The sequence below is a fragment of the Molothrus ater genome, chromosome Z, assembly GCF_012460135.2.
Source record: "Molothrus ater isolate BHLD 08-10-18 breed brown headed cowbird chromosome Z, BPBGC_Mater_1.1, whole genome shotgun sequence".
In the NCBI taxonomy this organism is placed as follows: domain Eukaryota; kingdom Metazoa; phylum Chordata; class Aves; order Passeriformes; family Icteridae; genus Molothrus; species Molothrus ater.
Genome location: NC_050511.2, coordinates 52,843,863 through 52,865,947, shown reverse-complemented (window position 1 = coordinate 52,865,947; position 22,085 = coordinate 52,843,863). Strand labels below are relative to the sequence as shown.

General features: G+C 37.2%; 1 protein-coding gene across 2 annotated transcripts in view; it reads right to left on the bottom strand.

Moving 5' to 3' along the window:
• Positions 1–316: 316 nt before the first annotated feature.
• The window catches only part of YTHDC2 (YTH N6-methyladenosine RNA binding protein C2), a 34,848-nt gene continuing 13,079 nt past the window's right edge, over positions 317–22,085 (bottom strand). The window contains exons 11-30 of one of the 2 annotated variants that reach the window (XM_036403030.2): positions 21,764–21,890; positions 21,438–21,503; positions 20,320–20,498; positions 20,050–20,146; positions 19,883–19,970; positions 19,717–19,797; positions 18,669–18,751; positions 17,522–17,627; positions 17,268–17,387; positions 16,642–16,914; positions 16,077–16,203; positions 14,938–15,143; positions 14,323–14,518; positions 13,149–13,258; positions 11,536–11,825; positions 10,949–11,126; positions 9,831–10,034; positions 7,501–7,683; positions 6,213–6,316; positions 317–6,062 (exon numbers count right to left, since the gene is read on the bottom strand). In XM_036403030.2, coding sequence (XP_036258923.1) covers positions 6,254–6,316; positions 7,501–7,683; positions 9,831–10,034; positions 10,949–11,126; positions 11,536–11,825; positions 13,149–13,258; positions 14,323–14,518; positions 14,938–15,143; positions 16,077–16,203; positions 16,642–16,914; positions 17,268–17,387; positions 17,522–17,627; positions 18,669–18,751; positions 19,717–19,797; positions 19,883–19,970; positions 20,050–20,146; positions 20,320–20,498; positions 21,438–21,503; positions 21,764–21,890 — 2,777 coding nt within the window. In that variant the 3' untranslated portion in view covers positions 317–6,062; positions 6,213–6,253. The remainder of the gene's footprint in view (positions 6,063–6,212; positions 6,317–7,500; positions 7,684–9,830; positions 10,035–10,948; positions 11,127–11,535; positions 11,826–13,148; positions 13,259–14,322; positions 14,519–14,937; positions 15,144–16,076; positions 16,204–16,641; positions 16,915–17,267; positions 17,388–17,521; positions 17,628–18,668; positions 18,752–19,716; positions 19,798–19,882; positions 19,971–20,049; positions 20,147–20,319; positions 20,499–21,437; positions 21,504–21,763; positions 21,891–22,085) is intronic. The other variant, XM_036403031.2, reaches the window with a different exon arrangement.

Genomic DNA, 22,085 nt, shown 5'->3' with positions numbered 1-22,085 from the left:
AGCCATTACTCAAGTTAACGTTCATAATAAACAATTCATAAATTTGAAATAAGTCAACGAGAAAAGAGGATTTTTTCTCCCTGAACGTACACATTTTGCAAAACTATAAAGAAAAAAAAAACTGCAATAACTAAATAATTGTAAACTCTACATTCTCTGGCCTTTTTCATTCTTTATTCATGAATCTGTAGCTCCCACATTTTAAGCTTTTCTTTGGCAGAACATCACCACCTAGTGATCATGTGTGCTTACAGGAGCTTCCAGAAAGCTGATTAGAACCCAAAACCAGAAGGCTGATGGGAAGAGAAAAAGAAAGTTTAAGTGAAGAAAAATCCTTTTATTATTTACGTTGGAAACAGTTCCTAAGGAAGATTGAATAGGACACTCTAAAGTAATATAAGAAGATTTTTAGAGACTGATTAATTGAATAACAGTTAAGTAACAATATTATTAAATGTATCCTTTTTGCTGACACTATCTCAGATCAATTTATTTCATTAATATCAGATAAAATTACAATTAAATTTACATGTAAAATACTAAGAAAGAAGAAAGTCAGACATTTTTAGGAAAACCCTCCCAGTAGTGACAGCTATTAAGTGGAAATAGCATCTTGACTACATGTTATACCCTAAAACAAGGCTAGTACACATCATAGAATTAAAACCCATATTTACCAGCATCTCATATAGTCCAATTGGTAAGCTTCTTTGGAATTTTTTTTTTGGCTCTGAGATACCCAAGAATCAAGATGGAGGTCTCATTTGTAGATAAGCTTCTCCCAAGCAAATCACTTAGTATTGCAATCACTGTTGAAGTGTTTCTGTGAGACCATACCACCACTCCAGTTACACTCTGTTCACCTTTGGAGCAATTTTAAAAGGCAGAAATACAAAATAAAGACTAACTCAGTATATATTTTCTAAATATTAAAAAAAAAAAAAAAGAAACATACCAAATTTTTGCAGATGTGTTCAGACTTATAAAATTAAATGTCATTGCTATGTTGAGCTAAATAAAGTAAAAGATAACAAAAGAACACACATTTAAAAGCCAGCAACATTGAACTGTTCCCTAGAACGTTTCTCAAAAGTGGACATACCTGGAGTTTTCAGCTTGTTCAAACAACGAACATAGCTATAATTAACACAGAGGAGCCACATAAATCTGTGCAAAAAGCAAGAAAGTATTTCAGACAATGAAACTACATTGCAGTGAGTTTAACCAGGGAAGAATCACCTCAACAAAATGGTTTATTTTCAGGAAGTTCCTTCAGAATATTCATAAATGCTTTAAATGCTTGCTAAAGCTTATTCTCCCAAATTCTTCTGCTTAGATGTGCACTGGAAGGATCATATTTATGACTTTTCTGCCAATAAAGTTCAATTCCAGGCCCCATTCTGCAGTTTTGTCAGTTATATTTTCTACGGCTAAAAGTGGGAATCTCAAGCAAGAGCCGCAGCAAAGGGAAGATTACAGAGTCCATGATCTGTCCTAAGCAGGAGGTGACAAAAAACTACCCAAAAGGAAGGCAAGCCACACCAAGCCCAGGCACAAAGGGACAGAGGCCAAAGCTTCACTACTCCTGCATACAAGGGGCTCACCCCTTGCGAGCACAGGCCTTTGGCACGGGGCCAGCGCCGGGCTGCCAGAGGGGAGCCCACAGCCTCAGCAGGGCTCAGGCTGTCCACAGCCAGCATCCCTCCCACTTCAGGTGGGCATTCCAGGCTCTGAGTGCCACTCTGCCTGCATGGGGGGGATGCCCTGAGCATTAGCGGCCCACTGCCAGCATCAGATCGGGCTCCAGAGACGCTGGCTGGCCCTGAGCCTGCTCAGCATCCCACGGGAGCAACACAGGTGGAGAATGCCAGCAGACAAGAGGCCCACACTGTGTGTGTGTGTCTCAAACACCGATAACTGCATGGCTGTGGAGTCAGCCAAGGACTCCTGGTAAAAACATAGGAGAGCTGTTGGGAGGAACCCAGCACTACTGGTAATAACTGCACATCAGAAAGACCAACTTGTGACTGGAGAAGGGGGCCATGCAGAGGTAGGACACCACTTCTCTGGGACAAACATCTGTGTTCTAGTGCCTGGAGGTAAACACAACACAGTACAGCAAAACAGTAAGAATAAAGCTAAGAAGTGACCATAGGCTGTAGAGCAGAGTCAAGATCATGCAAGAACCACCACAAAGCCTCTGACCTATTTCCAGAAAGGTCTGAAAAAATGGACTGTGCATGACAATTAATTGGCATACAAAGCAAGAAACCTGGTTTCTGAGCAGGGAAACCTACTCATAGAAAGGAAGCCCCTAAATCCTGGGCAGTGCTTACAGGACCATGGACATCTATTTTATCATCTGCATCAATCACAAAACCAGGAATGACATCCCATCATCTGGGTTGATAATGGAACTAGGATTGCTGGTCTCTTTTTCTCTCCCTTTTTCTTTCTCTCTTCCTCTTCTTTAATCCACCTCTCCTTTTCTCCCTTCTCTTTCACCATGCCCCTTTCTCCCAAACCCTCTGCCATGTGTATATAGGGTAGGCTAGGACTGACATAGAAATTTCCATGCCAAGTGTGTAATCTAGAACTGGGACTAGTGGTCTCTCATGCACATTTTTTTTCTTGCCCTCCCTCTGTTTAATTCATGATTTATTCTCCGTTTTCCCTTTCACCCTGCCCTTTCTCCCAAATCCTCTGCCTTGTGTATAAGACAGGGTATGGACTAACATAAACTTAGCAATTTCCATGCCAAGTGTGTAAGTTACTAATAAAACTTGGTGAGATTTTGCAGACCCTGTCACTTTTGCTGTTCCTTTTGATCACGAGCATTTATGAGTATTGGATGCTTCCTTACCCGTAAGGGGGGATTTACAAGGGGGTGGTTTCACCATGGACACACCAACGTAAGTTCTGTCTGAAGAAGTTTTCTTCCTCCCATTTCTGGGAATCTCCTGGACCAGTCCTGCAGGAGAGGACCACAGAGATGCCAATGGAGGAGAACACGATCCCCAGCTGTTGAGGCAACCACAGCGAGCAGGGCACAGCCACAAGCTCTTAGGGCTTGGGGGCTGCACTGCGCTGTACCTCATCCCATGGCACATACATAGTGCACAGGAGCCGTATTCCCGTACAAGTCTCCTGTGTGGTCTCTAGTGGGATCCAGAGGCCCAGCCAGCAGTCAGCTGCCACACAGGACCAGGCACACAGCATGCCTGTGGCAGCTCCCCATGGGAAGCAGGACCCAGAAATGCGTTTGCCCAACATGGAGGAGAACATCAGGAGGACACCTCTGCCAGGCCCTGAGAAGCATGAGAAGGATCAGAGAATCATCTCCCGGACAGAACCGTCTCACATGCTGAAGACCAGCAGCCAGGTAGCCGTTGTACATCCCAGGAGACCTGCATCAAATACTGGAGCTATATCACAGAAAATATCCTTCACAAGAAACTGCCAGGATCTAAATATTTGGACTACCTCCCAGATATTACCACCCAGTTGGATCTGGCACCCTTTCCTACACCTGATACAATCCTGAGGAACTTTTATCAGGTATTAAGCTTTCACCAGACCTCTTTAAGGTCTGTTTGTTTTGCCTAACACAGTAGGCCACTTCTCACATTACACTTCATTTACCCTGGATCACCACCAAATGGTAGACAGCTGATTTTTTTCTCTAATTTAAGACCTCCAGAAGCAGTGTATCAGCCAGATCTATCCCTTCTGTATTTGGTACTAATTACCTGTAATCCAGCCAAACAAAGTATAAAAGCCCAGCTGCAGCAGGATTCACAGACTACAGGCAAGACAGAGAAACGTATCTTAATGAACACAAGAAGTAGGAACCATTGTGTAACCCAGCTTCTCTCCAGTTTGGATCTGGATCTCAGTTCCATGCTGTACTTATCCTCACTTGAAATTAAAGAAGGAGGTCCTTAAGATATTCCAAATCCAGAGATAGTATTTTGTCTTACCTCTGTTACTCAGCACCTTCCCTCCCTCCACCAGTAGATGCGAACCAAACCCAAACTTCAACGGTTCCCTTAAACAGTAAATAGATACATCCCACCTGGCCCACAGGCAACTGGGAATGCTCCAAGAGACTGAAGAACAACTGCAGAGCCACTTCAAGCAAGATCAATACAAAATCCTTTATCTATAGTTTCATTATAAAATTTTTCATACAGGTTATTTGACAGCACGAAGACAACCAAAAAAAAACCCCAAAAACTGAAGGACAGAGAAAGGCACCAAGTCTAAAAAATCCAGTTTATGCCAAGTACCTTGTTCAATGAGAACACTGAGAAGCTGAACATTTTAGTACAGATTTTCTGCCTCCCTTCCATCAGTTTCAGATCTAGGGAAAAAACAACACATTCCAGCTTCTACTCTTACAAAGAAATAAGTTTACCTCTTAGGGTCCTTTTAATAAGGATTCCTCCAAATGCCATGTTAATGAACAGCAATGACTACTTTGATCATGTGGAGAGAAAAGGTAGCAGTCAGATAGGACATGACAAGCATGTCCTAGGCCTGTTTATGAAATTATTGCATCTTGACTGGCAGAGATAAGTAGCAACATGCAAAAATCTGACTGTTTTCTAAGAGCAGGGTTCCTGTAGGTTATATTTACTATTTTTATATAAATTAAAGAGGATGCTAAACAAGTAATAAATGTCTCCCTAGAAAAAAAAAAAAAAAAGAGAGAGGAGATGGATTTTAAAGAACACTACTTGGTGCAAATGAGTCTTCAGTTCTGGATTCAAGATGAAAACATATTATACATATATTTTTTAAGATGTTTGTTTGTTTTTTTAATGCCTAAAGATCCCTTTTCTTTTAAATCTCTGGATACCTTTTTCATTTCCTTATCTTTCACAGCCATTCATATCCTTGGCAGCTTTTTTATTGACTGCACAAGGCCCTGCAGTAGCCTGTTTCAGGTCTAACTTAAATTTCTAATGATGCTGTGCCAGAGTTAATGAATACATGGGATAGTCTGAACAATGAGAACATCCTAAGAAGACATCAGAAACTAAGTAGAAGCTCAGAAGCAGAAAAAGCTCTCAGTTTAACTCAAGAATGAGCAACATTGCTGACAGTGAGCAGACTAAATTTGCAACAGCCTTACATTACAGTATGTTAATGACTTAGGAAAAGCCCAATAAATGAAAACAGCAGTAGTATAGAAGAAAGAAATGAACTTGAAAGACAAGGTATAGAAAGAAAAATTGAAGACTTCATTGAAAGATGAAGCAACTGGTGCCAATGTACTGGCAATTATTTTTTATTTTTTATAAAAGAAGTAGAAATCTTATAACAATGTTCAAGTTAGCGAACTACTAGAATACCATTTGGCCACAGGCCTCTGAAAGATTGTTTCAGCTTGTCAAAGTGTGAGTATTTTTCCGGGAAAAAAAATTGAAACTGGAAATACCACTGGATCAATCCACACTCAAAAAAGTCTCACACTTCTTTCCCTTCTGTATTTAAACTAGAATTCAAAAACTAGTGTTCTCCAGCTGTCTAGTTGTTTGTAATTTACTATATCCTTCTCTCTTGTACTATGGATACAGAAGTTCATCAAACAATTACAGAATCTCCCAACATATTTGGAGACTTCTATTCTCAATTTATTTATTTTAATCAAACTGCAAGAATGATTAATTAACATTAAACTGGCTTCTTTGATACATTTATTGGATTGAGAATGCTTTAAATGTAAACTGTCTGCTGTGCTATTTTAAACCCACAAACAACTTACATGTGGTGCGCTGCTTTAAACTTAGTTTTGAACTTTACCACATTATCAAGTATCTGCCCACTACTGTAGAAAAAAAAATCAGTCAAAAAAAGACTCGTGGATAACCTTATTGACATTTTTTAAATCAAGGAAACACTGAAACAAACATAATTCCCTCTTTTTTTCACTGCTAGCTAAGAGCTAGCATGACTAAGAGCTTCAGGAATTCGTTTGTTGTGCCACCTTCTTCCTTATCTTGGTATTGTAGGCATGCTGCTGGTTCTAGTGGTTAGAGCTGATGTTTCAATGTCAGCTAAAAAAAATCAAAAGGAAGAAAACATTTAGTTCTCTGTGTACCTGTTCTTCCACAAGCTACAAATGACAGTACTGAAATGATATAGTGCATGTTGAGACCTTCTCCTCTATGATAAAACCAGAGTGCAATACATTAAATAATAACTACCTCGACTTCATTATCTGACATGCTTAATGAGTTGAGTTTTTTCATTCCAAAGGAATATGGTCCCAAAGCTGCAGCAACTGCTCTCCAACTTTTGGTTCGAGCTCCTAGAAGCAATCAGGAAATTAAAAAATTTATTAGCACTGCTGCGATTGTGCATATAAAAACTATTTTTTACAAAATCCTTAGAAGAGGCTGCTGGTGGTCTTTCTGAAAGAATTGTTACTTTTGCTATTGTGACTTATATTAGAACTATCCCTACAACAAGGGGTCAACAGCAGATTAGAAACATTCATAAGCAATCCTCATCTACCAGTTGTTTGGGGTTTTTTGTTTCAGGCAAGATGTCTCTCAAAAAAGAATTCTTAATGAAGATACCATCACTAGAACAGATGTGCCATACAATTTGTGCGTTCCACAGGCCACTTCCTTATTAACTAAAGATCATTATTCTCCATATTTTTAGGTTTAATTCCATTAAATGCAGTGGAGAATGTGGAAAGGCAGGTCACAGATAATGCAGTGGTTCTTGGTGGAATCACAGACAATAATATAAATCACTTATTTTTGATATTGTTCAGATTCTTTAGGTCTTAAGAGCCACTTAGAGGAGAAGCACTGTCAACTTCAACATGTGCTACATTCCTTTCCTTATTCTTACAATACTTTCCTTCCCTTATTTTTCAACTGAAGAGTTTTTGGGGAAGCAGTGAGAAGACAATACAAAAAGTTTAGCTCCAGAATCTTGTATCAAGGAGATGTTTTGGGAGGGGACTGAGGAGAATGCAAAAACTGCTGCAGAGAATTCTTGTGCAAATTCTTTTCTGGCTTTTTGTACTTGCATTTAGCTTTAATAGATTGGAGAATAGTACTAAGCTTTATTCTGCCTCAAATATCAAGATTCTCTTGAGGCTTTACAGAAAATGCAAACCTCTAATTATGAACGGTTATTTGGGTATGACAGACTATTTTATCTCAGAGGACACATCTGAATCAAACAGGAAACAAACCTCCAGAAATTAAAAGAAAACCACCACCAACACTTCATTTATTTTGAAGAAATCCAGATTTTTTTTTTTTTTTTTAAATAACATTAAGCAAGAAACTGGTTTGATTTTAACAAATTCACTACTGCAACAGTAATTATGCATTAGCTGAAGCTACAATGCGCTCCAAGGAACTGTGATTCAGATTAATACATACATGAACACAGTTGAGTTAAAGGCTGAACAAGCTAATGAAGAAAACACAGTTCCACCAAGTAAAGAAGACTTTAGAAAAGAGTAACTACCTGACCATCTCTGCTTATTTGTACTTTCTTATTGTCATTCCAAGGGTTGAGCAAATGATGTGCAAACTGGAAAGGAATGCTTTCTTTTCGGATCCACTCCACCTTAAATACACCTCCAAATCCAGCAGATCCCCAGTCCTGACTTTTCTCACGCCCTATTGATGAACACATTCTAGCAAAACCCTGGAAAAAAAATTTAAATATGAAAGAACAGACATAATGAGAGCACATCTATTTATGCTGGAATTAAATAAATGAGTGGACTTCATATGAAACTTTCAAATTAGTTTCAGTGATTGATTCAAACATTCACACACATGAAGCTGGATCTCCCAAAATGTTTACACCTAGAAAGTTGGAAGTATAATTTGTTTTTTCCACATCAAATATACCTTCTAGAATATGAGCATAAAGGATATCTTTCAATTAATCTTTCACAATTATCATTCAAGCAGCTTTTTAAAGCTTCATAACAGAGGTTGAAAAGCTGCTGTAAAAAGTGCAAGGTATCAAGATGAATGTTCTATGCCCATTAGCTATTCCTCGCTACTTGTACAAAATTCTTTCAAACATCCCTTCCTCTTCCTTCCTTCCTTCCTTCCTTCCTTCCTTCCTTCCTTCCTTCCTTCCTTCCTTCCTTCCTTCCTTCCTTCCTTCCTTCCTTCCTTCCTTCCTTCCTTCCTTCCTTCCTTCCTTCCTTCCTTCCTTCCTTCCTTCCTTCCTTCCTTCCTTCCTTCCTTCCTTCCTTCCTTCCTTCCTTCCTTCCTTCCTTCCTTCCTTCCTTCCTTCCTTCCTTCCTTCCTTCCTTCCTTCCTTCCTTCCTTCCTTCCTTCCTTCCGTCCTTCCGTCCTTCCTTCCGTCCTTCCTTCCTTCCGTCCTTCTTTCCCTTATGCCCTCTTTGTTAACAAACATTCATATACAATTAAAAATGAGGAGCTGCTCTCCAAAGAAATAAGTTAAAGCTGCCAAAAGTTTCTTCTTTAATGAAGCTGAAAGAAATTCCAACAAGACAAGTACTGAGAAATGAAATGAAAGAAACCACAAATCCAAGATTGCATTTAATTTATTTAGGGATACCCTTTAAACACAGACCACAAACAAAACAAAAATAAACCCAGACCATGCACAATGTATCAACTGTTCACGCAAATTTACTCCAAGAGGAGTCCAAGAGATGCAGTGCACTGCCTAAGGTTACCAGCACACACTGTTGCTGTAAGTCATGTAGTCCTAGACAGCTCAAGCCTTAAATTAAAATAAATTAAAATTAATAAAAGGAACAGAGGAAAAATACAGGTGGAAAGTAGAGACACCTGAGGCAAGAAAATATTATTAGAAATGTTAATCTCATGTTCCCATGAAGATAACTGCATTGTCAAAACCGGAAGGGCAAGGCAACATAATCCATCTACATCCCGAGTTCCATGTGTCCTCTCCTCCCAGCTTTCTTGTCTAAGACCACCAATACAACAGCCCATTTTCAGATTCAAATGGAATGCTGAAAATTACTTTCCAATATGGCATTTGCCAAATCACTGTACACATACGTACATTTCACCACAATCCTTCAGTGGTATCATCAAGATCTCTATGTTTGGACTGGTTCATTAAATTTTAAGTTTAGTTGACTTCTATTAATAGTTTATAATATATAAAGAGGTAAATTGAACTTTCTTTACTTGGAGCAATAGAGTTTAGCAGGCTCTACAAAACAGTTTAACTGCAACTTTGTACTAGCAGGCCAAGTCTTTACCGTTAAACTGGCCACAAATACGTCAACAAACTGCTGACAAATACCTCACTAAATGTGAACTCAAGACAGCTCTGAAAGAAACATGGCCATGTCTTTCCAGCTTCCTAACTTTGAGAAACTACAGTTCCAGCAGAACAGTTTTTATTAAAACTTGTATTAAAGACATATGAGTTTCCTGGCTTTAGAAAGCTGTGACTTGATTGTATCTTCTTGTTCACTTACAACATTTATTTTGGCACGCAGAGAAAATGTCAGCAATTCCCTGCTTTGTATGGGTTTCTTTGTTTGTTCCACTGCTGCTGTTTTAAAGCATTTATGTAGGGTAGAAACATTATTCTGACTCATTATGTTTGGAGACAATCTAGTTTTATCCTTTGAGGGAAAAATCGAGTTCATTTAAAGAGACTACTTTGGAGAAGAATGAACTACTCTTCCTCAGCAATCAAGACACATTGGCACAGTACTTACTATGAAGTGAGAAGTCATAAGCAAAGTCCTCCATACTGTACACAGCCATTTGCTGCACTTTCCTAAACCATAAACCACTACCAATAGTTGGTATTAGCTAAGGACTCACCTGGAAGTGTCCAGACCCTTGAACAGAAAATACTAAGTAAACCATGCTGCTTTCCCAAAAGGCTCCATTCAGTTTTCGTTCATTACTTGGCATAGTGGACCATATACCCTTCTGCTGAGAAATCTCAATGTTCTGCAAGTTGCTACTTTTCATTATAAAGTACCGAACTGGCATATTTTGTCTTGGTGAAGGTGATTTGGAAGCCTGAAAGAATTAAATTAAATTAGTAAATACAATAAAAATACAATAAAAATAATAATACAATAACAAAAAATACAATAAAATAATAAATAAAATAAACCAAGCCTTGGCTCTGAAGTTCTACATGCATGCAGACAGACCTTTCAAGGAGTTTTTCTTCTCTTCTCCAAGGTTATACAAGAAATACACTATCTATCAGCTGTTCCTGTCAGAATTGACTTGAAAGTATATTTACATCTATTTTACATTTTTAAGCATTTTTCAAAATTATAATTAATTCATGAGGGGCAGCAAACAATTATGGCAGAACAAGCCTACAGAGTCTAGTGATTAATTACAATTTTTTGAAGTCTGAGACAACTTCAGATGACACAAAATTAAACACTCTAGACTGTAGCCTGCAGCACACTTGCATTTCCATTTCCAGGAAACAAATTTTCTCCCTGTAACATTGGCTGAATTTAAAAAATACAGGGAGATTTATGAAAATAACCTCACTAAAAATGTATGCTTTAATAAATAATCATCAAAAAAACTGCCAAGCAGTCATAACGTTGCAGATAACACAAAACTTAAAGAGAATCAGTACCAATGTATGCTATAACAGAAACAGAGGAAGACAGAATCCACAGAATTCAGAAATGCATGTACTGTACACACTGTCACTGTCTTTTATACCAAGTTTCAAAAAAAAACCACCTCAAAATTGGATTTTTTTTTCTACTTTGAATAGCTTTTATAAAAAGATATTTATTCTTGATTTTTGATTCCAAAAGAAATATTATGTGGTTGTTAACAATGAAAATCTAAGTTAAGTTCTTAATTTATCAATACAATACCTGGTAATTTCTGAAAGATATCAGCAAGAGATTCTATTAATTTTGAAGAGCATGGTAATATGCTTTTAAGAACTGTACCTTTCCAGACATTGGAGAAGATGGACTAGCACAGGGGCTAGGGAAGCTACTGCTGTCTGCAGATTTCACTGATGATCGATCTGACCGGTCATCTGAAGTTTGTTTGGAGTGTAAAGTATTTTTTCGTTTGTACTTCTTTGGCTGATGAAGTATGGGACGTGTAGACCTCATCAGAACTCTAAAATGTAAAGGTAGATACACAACAGATCCTTTTTGGAAGAGGTCACAGAATCATTTATATCTACATATCAGCCTACTAGATGACCATATATATTAGTCATTCCAAAACATATTAAACACTAAATAAAAAAGGATGCATTCACTCTGTAATGGTTAAACCTCTTCTGCTACTTCCCAAGGAGTACAACTCATGGACACTATTTCTGACTGCTCTCCCAAACAGCCAGCATAGATATTAAATAATTCTCAATGAAATCACAACTAACAACACAGCACAGGCAAGTATCAAAGCTTTCAGCTGTATTTATATAGTTTCTTTCTTCTTAAAAGTAGCAAAAATTCAAGTGATGTTTTTACAGATAAATAAATTTACAAGCTACAGTCTCTGGAAGATCTCAACATCTTACTTTTCAGCATGAGAGGAGTCAGAGAATTCAGTTTCTGCTGTACTTCTCCTGGTGTTAGTTGACCTCCATGTAGATGGTACAAGACGATCTTCAGAAGCCACAGGTCTTGGTCTCTGACCAATTCCTGAAGGCTGCTGCAAACCTGCAGACTGTTCTTCAGCAGTTAAAACAGCTACAACTGCTCTTACAATTGCTTCATCAGCTTGAGACCACGATTTAGAGGGAGCTCGCATGCGACGCAGAAATAAGCTATGCCACTTCCGTCTGAGTTGCAACACCAAGCCAGCAGCCTGTAATGAATTTCAGTTCTGTTAAAGACTAATAAATGTATCAGTTAGGCAAAGGGTATCCTATGTCCCTGCGTCTTTCCTATCAGGCAGCAGGTGGCATTCTGGCAAACTGAAAGGCAAGTCTAAGGGCTCGGGGTGGGGGTGGGGGGGGGAGAAAACCTCACATTTAAATCATGCTGTTATCTTTTCTCTCCTCAGGTCCAAGATAATTTCTAAACCATTTCATGCTGCACCACACAAAACTTTAAATTCTATTGTAAACACACAGGATTTTTCATTTTTCACTTTAAAAATTTATCTTTTCTTTAAAAGCAGTCTTTTCATGTCTAATGCCCTTCTGCCAGTTCAGTTTGTATTTATGGGCTCTTCAGACATACTTGATGGAAAAGACCTCTGGTTACTCTACCTTCTAACACAATCAGAGCTTCGCAATGACCAGAAGACTTGTATCCTCAAAGGCTAGGGCTCTTTTCTTCTTTTCATAAAACCTGACAGCAATTTTCTTTCAGCAGCTCCAGTTTCAGGTGCTCCATTTTAGTCAATCAACTTAAGTCATCCTCTCAGAAGAGGACATACACAATATGCCATTTTTACTGTTCTCTCAGCTCCTGCTCAAATTTTGTCTAACCCAGCTCAAGCTAAGGTCTTGTGTGCTGGGAGAACCACACAGGCAATACAGGTGACCACAAACAGCAGAAGAGCCATTATACAGCCACTACTCCTGCACCTTGCTGCTCCCTGCAGCCATTTTCTTTTGTCTGGCAGTTTCTTTAGAATCTTCTAACTTATGGAAATGGATCAAACTGCCAGGCTGGAAATCATAAAACATCAGATACCCAAATTGCTTCTGAAGCAAATCCAACAGCAGCTGACTGCTGAGGCTTTCCTGCTTCCCAGTGTGATATGTAGGACAGCCGCACCATGACAGAGGAAGAAGGATGAACACTTGCAGTTGGCTAGGTAACTAATTCTTTCTTCCTTTTTGCTCACAGGTGCAAGATTTAAGAATTATGGGTTGTATCAATCCATAGGAAGCCCTACAACTTGGATGTTGAATATGTGAATTCACGCAAATGACTAGCCTGGGCAAAAGAAGATTGAATCCGTGTTTGTGTGTTTTTCATATTTCTTACTGAACTCATGAAATAAAAGTTAACTAAAAGATAGTGTGTTTTCCTGTAAATTTGAGAGACTTGAAGGGATCACAATAGCCATTCTTACCGCAAATCTTTGGCTATCCAACTGTTTTAAGAATCTTTTTAGGATGGTATGGCATAAATATTCTTCTACACAAAACAAGCATGGAAGTGATAGATTACGTACCTCAGAGTCCAGTTTGAGGTGGAGCCATTCATCTAGCTTCAGTAATGATACATTAGAAGTTGTTCTGTCCTCCATCTCACTGTCACTGCTACCACTGGATACCCTGTCTACTGAATTAAGTATAAAAAATGCATTAACATTTCTGTATTATTTACATTCACATACAAAAACTCGAACATCACTATATTACCAGCAATAAGCTAATTTTCCTTCTAAATTTTCACTTAAAATGTAAACATTTGTAAACACACTTTTTCATTTCTGCATATACATCCCAGGGAAGGTCTTTGCATCAGTTAGAATACCAGGTTCCCACACCTCCTAAGAGCCCTACTACATAAACACCCATACTGATGTGATCTGACTCTTTCATTTCATCAATAACAAGCCATTATCAAAGTTTTGCCTGAAGTTGTTTGTAAAACCACATATTGCTCTATGCTTTCTATCTTAGTATAACGATAAGAAAAAAAAATATAAATGCACATGGCTATTTAGGATTCCTTTTTCAAAGTGCAATTCAATCAGCATTAACATTATTTTAAGGGTAACAGTTTCAGAGCAATCAGGAAAGTCAGCCTGGACTCTTACTTCAAGCTAGTATTTCTACAGAACTGACAACAGATAAGATTATTTTTGCTTCTATTCTTACAGCACGCCATTTAAATATGAAAAAAAGAAATTTTAATAAATTGTCTACTACTTCTAGCTAATAATTTGGCTAACTGACATTAAAAGTTATCAGTAGAAAATAATCTTTAAAATGCATGTGTCAACTGAAAGCAATATGATTATTTGCCACATTAACTGTAACTATATTATTCAGTTTGAATCATCCGGTTCAAAGTATCAAATAAACCAGGCTGTAGAGAAAATATACATACTACATTTCTCAGCATTAGTACTGTCTTTAAACATTTTGGTTACATTTTTTATTTTTTTGAAAACTATCCAGTAATTTCTGAGACTCCAGAATCGTACAAGGATTCACAAAACTCAAGACATTTGTTACACAGCCTATAAATTATTCCTGAACAGCTACAGGAACTATATATAGCTCTGTATTTCAAGAAATAGCCAAATTATGTAGAAAATAGACTTGCAAAATAAGTTTTCCAAATCACATACTAGTATAATACCAACACAAACATTCCAAATCCAGACTCTGGTATACCTTGACAGGATGAACATGCCTGTAAAGCATTACTTGGTAACCTAGCTGGTCCACAGAAGAGAGCCACAGTGATGGGTGTTACAACAGAACAGCACCTGATGTTTGCTATCCTGTGAGCTCTCGTCATTTCATCGTATATCAGCCAGTCTGTAGGGAGTGCCTGAACAGCTGCAGTTTGGCCATTCACTGGGGGAATCTGTGCAAGAGCAAATAAGACTAGGTTATTTTATCATCTATGTGTCATTAAAATAAATTTTAAACTTAGTTCCTACTTTATGTATGTAGAAATAAATACATAAATATTTACATACACAAGAAAAGCACAAGTATATTCAACTAGACTTAAAAGTTATCCTATCATCTTGAAGAAAAATATTTTGCTTTAAAAGAGGATCTAAAGAAGTATCAGTTTCAGAGCAGAACCTTTTCTTCATAACAATAAGCAGAGATTGTTACCCCATCCAAATACTTATACAACTAGCTTTTTCTTTTAATATTTTGTCTTGTTCCACTTAGCACGACTAACTGAAATACTGGAAAAATACATCAACTCCAATTTTTCATTCTACCACCCGCCAGAAAAAATATTTCCTAAAACGTTCAAAGTGTCTTTACCTTTTTATACTGAGGTTGACTAAGAACAGAGGTTGGATGAAATCGCACTTTCTTCTCCTTTGGTGCAGTTAAAACCAGGCTCTCTCGGTCTACATGCACGAGATTGGGATACATCCCAGCCACTAAGGCAGCTTTAACTACAGCCCAGTTTTCAGAGTTAGCATTAACATCTCTAATATCAGCTCCTGCTCTGGCTCTAACAAAACCTGAAGAAAGAAGGAGATCAAAACTGTGTTATATTTGCTTGTATTTAAGATCTTTTTTGCTTCTCAAAAGGAATTTGAAAAACAAAAATTAAATAAACTACAAATTAGTTGCATTTTTCACAACTGCCAACATTAACAGCACCCTTACACTGAACTCCTTCCTGATAAGGGGTTTCATACTAATGCAAAATATAACTACTTTTTACAATACTTCTTAACAGAATATTAGAAATTGTGTAATTTAATTGCAACTTGATTACAACTTAGCATGAGTGGACCCTGCCTAAAACCTAGAGTAGGTGAACTTTAAATATAGTGCAGGTGAACTGTTTGTTAGCATGAACAGCTAAGCAGGGCAAGTATAAGATATCTCTGGATAAAGGATGAGACCTTGGAAGTGGCCCAAGGCTGGCTGAAGCTGTAATATAAGAGCAGGTGATGGGCTGCCCACACTGAGTTAGTGGAAGACCCCAGACCATAAACTGCCATTGGATCAAGAGAAGCATGCAAGGAACAAGCAGGGCACGTGAAGATCAGGCACACTGACAGTAAAGGATAAAGGGATTTCATTATTCAGGACACTCTCCAGGGACATCCAGCTTGAGCTGAAATTAACTGACTCTGCCTCAGAACCTAGGGTCTGAACTCATTTTAACAACTGCCTCAGGAAAAAATTTACTAGAATGTAAAAACCCAAGGAAACATGTCTCACACTGCAAGACAGCAAGATGTTGAACAATCGGGGTGCTTTCAGTTATGCCTGCTGTTCCCCAGCCACATTTTCTTACCCTACCATCTCCCCCATGCCCAGCATGAATATGTACTGGTCTTTTTCAACAATAGGAAGGAAAATGACAAGTAAACACTACTTTCCTTACAATTTGTAAACACTTAACTCTAAAATTATGTTAGAACTTTTTCTAACATATTTACCTGAGGCTCTAAGCTGACCAAGCAACTGTGTTCTCATTCCTACGATGATTTGCATTGTGGCTTGAGACAGGAAGTTCTTTTCACAGAAGGCTCTCTCCCAGCCATCACTGCGTGCCTTCTGCCATGCCTGTAAAGAATAATTTTTTAACATTTGCCTACTAATTTAAATATCTAAAATTCAAAAATGCAGAGTTCTAAAAGCTACATTTATGTCACTAAAATTAACCAAAGTAAATGTATCGAACCTGATTTATTTAACTACTAGATTTTTTTTTCCCATTCCCTCACTGAAATATAATGATAATTAATTTATTTTAAGTTCATTATGTTATTATAGAGATCACTATGTCAAGGTCGCTATTTTAAGTTACCCATGTAACAGGATATAAAGTGGCATCTTGCTGGAACTTACAGAATTTAATCAGGTTTGAAAAGGTCACACAAAATGTGTCCCCCAGAATGTGAGTCCAATATACAGGAAGGCCACAATCTACCACTCTATGTCCAGTTTGGTTGGTAGGTCATTTACTCTGATGTGTGAACAGTCCTTGTTATGAAAGGATACCTGAAAAGCCCTGAGAAGCACCATGTGGTCGCTGAAGGTTCCTGCAGTGAAACACTTCCTGCACAGCATGGCCGCACGCTTTTGAGAGGCCAGCATGGGCAGCACAAAAGGGTCTCGGTAGGCAAGAGCACAGGCAATGGTCAGGACAGGATCCAGGCACTTCAAAACAACGGCGCACAACACCATTTTACCGAGGTGTGGCTCCACTGGCAATTCAGTGAGATGATAACCAAGTTCAGTGAGATCTTCCCAAGGGTCCATGGCATCTATAGTCTGTTTGAAAGAAGAAAAAAGGTGGGGATGTAGGGAAAAGGGGAAGAAGGGGTAAGGGGGCAAAATTAATTTACAATGAAAGCAGAAAAGATATTAATTACATCACCTGGATTTGCTCCCAAACACTAAAGACGCAAGTCAAATTAGTTTCAATTAAGATTTTACAGTAGTCCCTTCCTTTAACATGGAAAAATACATACACACACACACAAAATGAAAACAAACAAAAATTCAAAGCATCCTTAAGTAAGTGAACAAGACTTTCAGTACAATTAAAAGTCAGTAAGATATGTTACCACACCACAAATACTAATTAAACATAATTCCCATCTAAATTGTATTCCTCTGCTGACCTTGAGCATTTGCAGAGCATTTTTCACAATGAAAGCTGGTGGAGGATCAGGAGCTTTCAAAAGAAAGTCAACAACTGAACAATTAATTGGAGCCAGAAGTTTTGTGTGTAAACAAAGCTCCTGCAAATTAAAAAGAAGAAAAATACTATTAAGGTTTGGGAAAGAGAAAATACTTACACACCTTTTTGGAGTTATTAGTATGGTCTGGTGATAATACATTTTTTAGAAGTTGTAACTTCTAAGTGAACACACACCTGAAGTGGCATTCTTAGAAGTTCTGGAGTCTGAAATTCCAACATATTCTCAAATCGGAGCCTACTGAAGAGACGAAAACAGACTCCAGGCTGACAGCGCCCAGCCCTGGAAAATAAAACGTGGGAAGCTGTGAAAATTAGAGTTTCTTTTTTATAAAAACCCAACCAAACAAAAAACAACCCACAAAAACTTAGAATGCAATTGCAGAAGAAGGTCTAAGAGAATGGTAATTTTGTTGTCAAGAGGAAGTCCCTCACATGAATTAAAAGAGTTTTCCAGTACATTAATTATTTTTGACAGTGTGGAAATTTATATAATTTTATTATAAGAAAATACTTATAATTTTATTATAAGAAAAATCTGGACCAAAAAAAAAAAGCAAGACCTATCTAAATAAAGTGATGTAATTTTGCTAACTTAAGATCAATCCACACCTCAGTCATCTTTTGCCATAGGGAACCTAAGTTGGAAACTTTGTTTCTTCCTCTTTAAATTCCCCAGTTAGAAGTCTAGATGTAAATGGTAAAATGAAGACCCAAAAACATGTGAATGAAGGAACAGAGACAGCAAATGCTCATAATTCATGCTTAAAAACCTGGAGGATAATGACAACATTTTATCTCCAAACGGGCATTTGTTGCTGTCTACACACATAACTTCTCAGCCCTAACTCACTGCGCTGGGAAGAATATGATCTTGAGCATCCTGGTGAATATACAAAGTCATGAATACTCTGGAGCTGGTCAATAAGGAATCACTGCTCTGTGTCACTTCTAAAAAAGGGATGCTAGGATATCAATTAAAAACGAGCAGTAGGCAGTCCTTTGCCCACAGACAAGTTACTGTGGCTGCTGGTGCTACATGGCAGAAAGAGGAATTAAGTTCACAGGGGACAACAACCTAGACCTAATATAAGTTCTGGGACATTCTTGAGTGCTGCTTCTCTGTATCTTGGGAAATCAGTCCAAGAAAATACATGCTGACTCTTTGTTTACTGCAGAGAAGAAGTATTAGCCATTGTTCAACATGACACTGGACTAGCCTAGAAAAATTACCCAGTGTGGCTGCTATAGGTTTGCAATTTACTCTTAATATATGGGATGATGGATATCTGCAAAATAAAAATCAGTATGAAGCATTTATTACCTGCCTTTTCTCTGGATAGCACTGGCTTTTGAAATCCACACCATCTTCAGCATTGTAACACAACTCAGTGCATCAAAAGACTTCTATAAAAGCACAGCAAGGAACATAAAACCATGATTAACCATGATACGTGATATAAAAAGTTATTATTAAGCTTTTAACAGAAGTTCTTTGAAAAATAGAAAAAATAATTTGAACAAACATCAGCAGCTTCTGGCACAAAGGTATGCTCTGAAGTACCTCCTTTCAATTGAATTGATAATGTATGTTTTGCATTATCTTTGTGCCATACTTTCCTAAATTGAAGTTTTCTTTCTAGTCTCAGGAGGTAATTTTGAATGAATAAAATTATATCATATATATCAAATTTATTACAAAATCAATAAAATCAAAATACAGACTGTATTTTGAATTATCACAAATCAGGAAAAAAACATGTTGTTGTATTGATTAAAGTCTTCTTTGTCTCACTTGGAAATCACATCCTTATTTTCTTACATTTGATGCAAAGTTACAGAAAAACTGTATTACCACAGCAACTTTAGAAATTTGGCATGTATCTCCTCTATGAAATCCAACTTCATTTTCAAAGACATAGGTCTTAAACTACCTCATCATACTATATCTCCTTTCCTTCACACGTAATTTGTGAATGGGCATTCAACACATCATAAGCAATACTTAAACACTTAATGGCTTTGATTTGAACTTGACACAATAGTAGGACAAAGGGAACTCCCAGTGCTCTCTTAAGTCTCAGGATGTTGGTGGTCTAAACAGATGGACTTGTTTAAAACAACAGAAACTATAAATTAAAAAAAATACATTAGCATATCAATCTACAACAGTTTTTACAAGGTTTATCAAAAGCTAATTATTTACAGTATTTGTAATAAAATAAATGTCAAAACCTCTGTGATCTTTGTTACTTGACATGCACTAGCTGTCAGCCTACTATAAGAAAACAGTCCTCTAAAATTTACCTATTATGTATTGTAGAATAACACTAGGAAGTTTACTTGTCAGAGAAAGTTTTAACCAATCATACCTCTTTCACCTTGCCTGAGTCAATAACAAATACAACATCATTGACTGTTATGCTGGTTTCTGCTATATTTGTAGAAAGAATCTGCAAATAAAACAACCAAAACTGTAGTTAAAAGCAAAGACAAAAGAGAATAATACGGTATCTGATAAAGCGCTCTAAAACTTACTATTTTGCGCACACCAGGAGGTGGACTTTTAAGCACTTTCTTCTGATCCGAAGTCTGCATATTTGAATGAAGCATGAAAACCTGGTATCTAGTGCGAGACAAAGAGTACATTTAAGTATTTTTAAAGACACAATGAAAACCTCAACCATAGGAACCAGAGACTTTACCTGTGCGCATTGTCAGCAAATCTCCTGTCGTCAAATAGAATACGGTCCCTCAGGCTAACTATCTCATCATATCCAGGAAGAAATATTAAAATCGCTCCTGAAAAAGAAGGGGGTTGGCAGAGTTAAGCAGCAAATTCACTTAAAATACACATCAGTACTGTGCAGAGTAGCATTTGGTAGCATTACCTATTTAGTGTTTCCAAAAGAAGGGCACAATTCATCAAAGGCTGAAAGTACAGTCATCTATTGGGAGTGTGTGTTCATACTTACCGGTCTCAGAACTATGACAGATGTTATAAAGTAAGTGCATAATAAGGTCAAGATCCACTTTTTCATCATCAAAACTGTGATGATAAGCTGTCAACAGCTCTCTGTCCTCTGCACTAAGGTCACTACCACTTGTTCGGACCAGGGAACTTTCATCCAGATTTCCAAATCCTGCTGAAGCACTAAAATAGAAAAATGCACAGACCAGAGCCAAGTCCGCTTGTTTCAGGTTTGCATTCAGACAGCAAGTAAACTTAGATCAACAACAAGACTACTCCTTTCAAATTTAAATTTTAAAGAGTAGCAGAACAGCATCTTCAAAATACTATTACTGTTCACTGATTTAAGTGTAATCCAACAAAGCATGAAACTTCAATTTTTAGCATAACTTTACTTTTCTTACTCTTTATTGAAACACAGCCATAAGCAAAGTGCCAGAATTCAAAGTATAAAGACACTACATGTTTACCTGTTAAATAAAAAGTATTTAAAAGAAACATTTGCCCAAATGTTTTCCTCACATGAACAGGTACTATGCAAATGGAAACTACACTAAAAAGTGCTCTAAAAACAGTGGTCTCTACCAAATGATAACTGAACTGTAACTGTAAGGTAATCAGAAACCAATTCTTAAATGACCTAGTGTAAATGTTACTTGTATTAAATTTCTTTAATATGGCTACTATGTATAGACAACAATGTATAGATAAAAAACAACAGGTTTGTTTCCTAAATAAGCATCTAAATTAAAATGGTACATGGTGGAATCATTATCTCTATTTATCTAAGTCAGTATATTCATATCCTGCCTAGACATATAATCATGATAGCAATGCCCACATCAAAATGATAAAAAATAACAATATGAAAGAAGTCTACACAACTCTAACTATATTTATCCTAGGATTTGCAAACATAATCAATGAAATGCACTGAATAAAAACACCATTTTTTTTTTTTAAGAGCATCTTTTTGAAACATTCCTGGTCTCAAATAAATCCTGCTATTTAGGTCAGATTTAAAGGCATAAAAAGCTAAAAATTGTTCTGATTAAAAGACAAAATTCCAATTTCCCTTCAACATTTCCCTTCAACTGTTTCTGCAAAGTAGTTATAGCTTACCTGTAGGATTCCAACAGGTCAACAACCTCGGTCTGTCCAAAGTGCTTAGCCCAGTCCACAGCCATCCTGAAAAAATACACAGAAATCTTTTTTAAACTTCTCACTTCAAAAGACACACAGCCTAAGACTCTGAATTAAGAATGCAATTTATAATTTCCAGAATAAAATGTGATAAACAGAAATTAGAAAATGCTTTGAATGTCAAAATTTACTATTGCATATAGTAGTCTATTAAGTTAGCAATTGGTTTAAATGTTGAAGAAAATTCTTTCTCATTTGTATATTGACAAATGAATCTGTGTTTTGGTTTGTCTGTTTGTTTTTACCAGCCATTAGAAGATCTGCAGTGGATATTTGCTCCCATACTGATCAGCTGCTCTACTTGACTCAAAAAGCCTCTCCCTGAAGCAATCATTAATGCAGTCGCACTGGTTTCACTGTGCCTATAATCAACTGAGAATTACAAATAAATAAATAAACAAATAAACCAGCAAACCAGATAAAAACATTCTTACTTTTTCACCTAAATGTGGTATGAATGTGGCTTACATGACTTTTAAAATCTAGGCCAGAGAGAATTTGTTTTCTGACTTCATCCCACCATTCAGTTTGCATGAATTTAACACTACCTGAGACACACTGTAACAT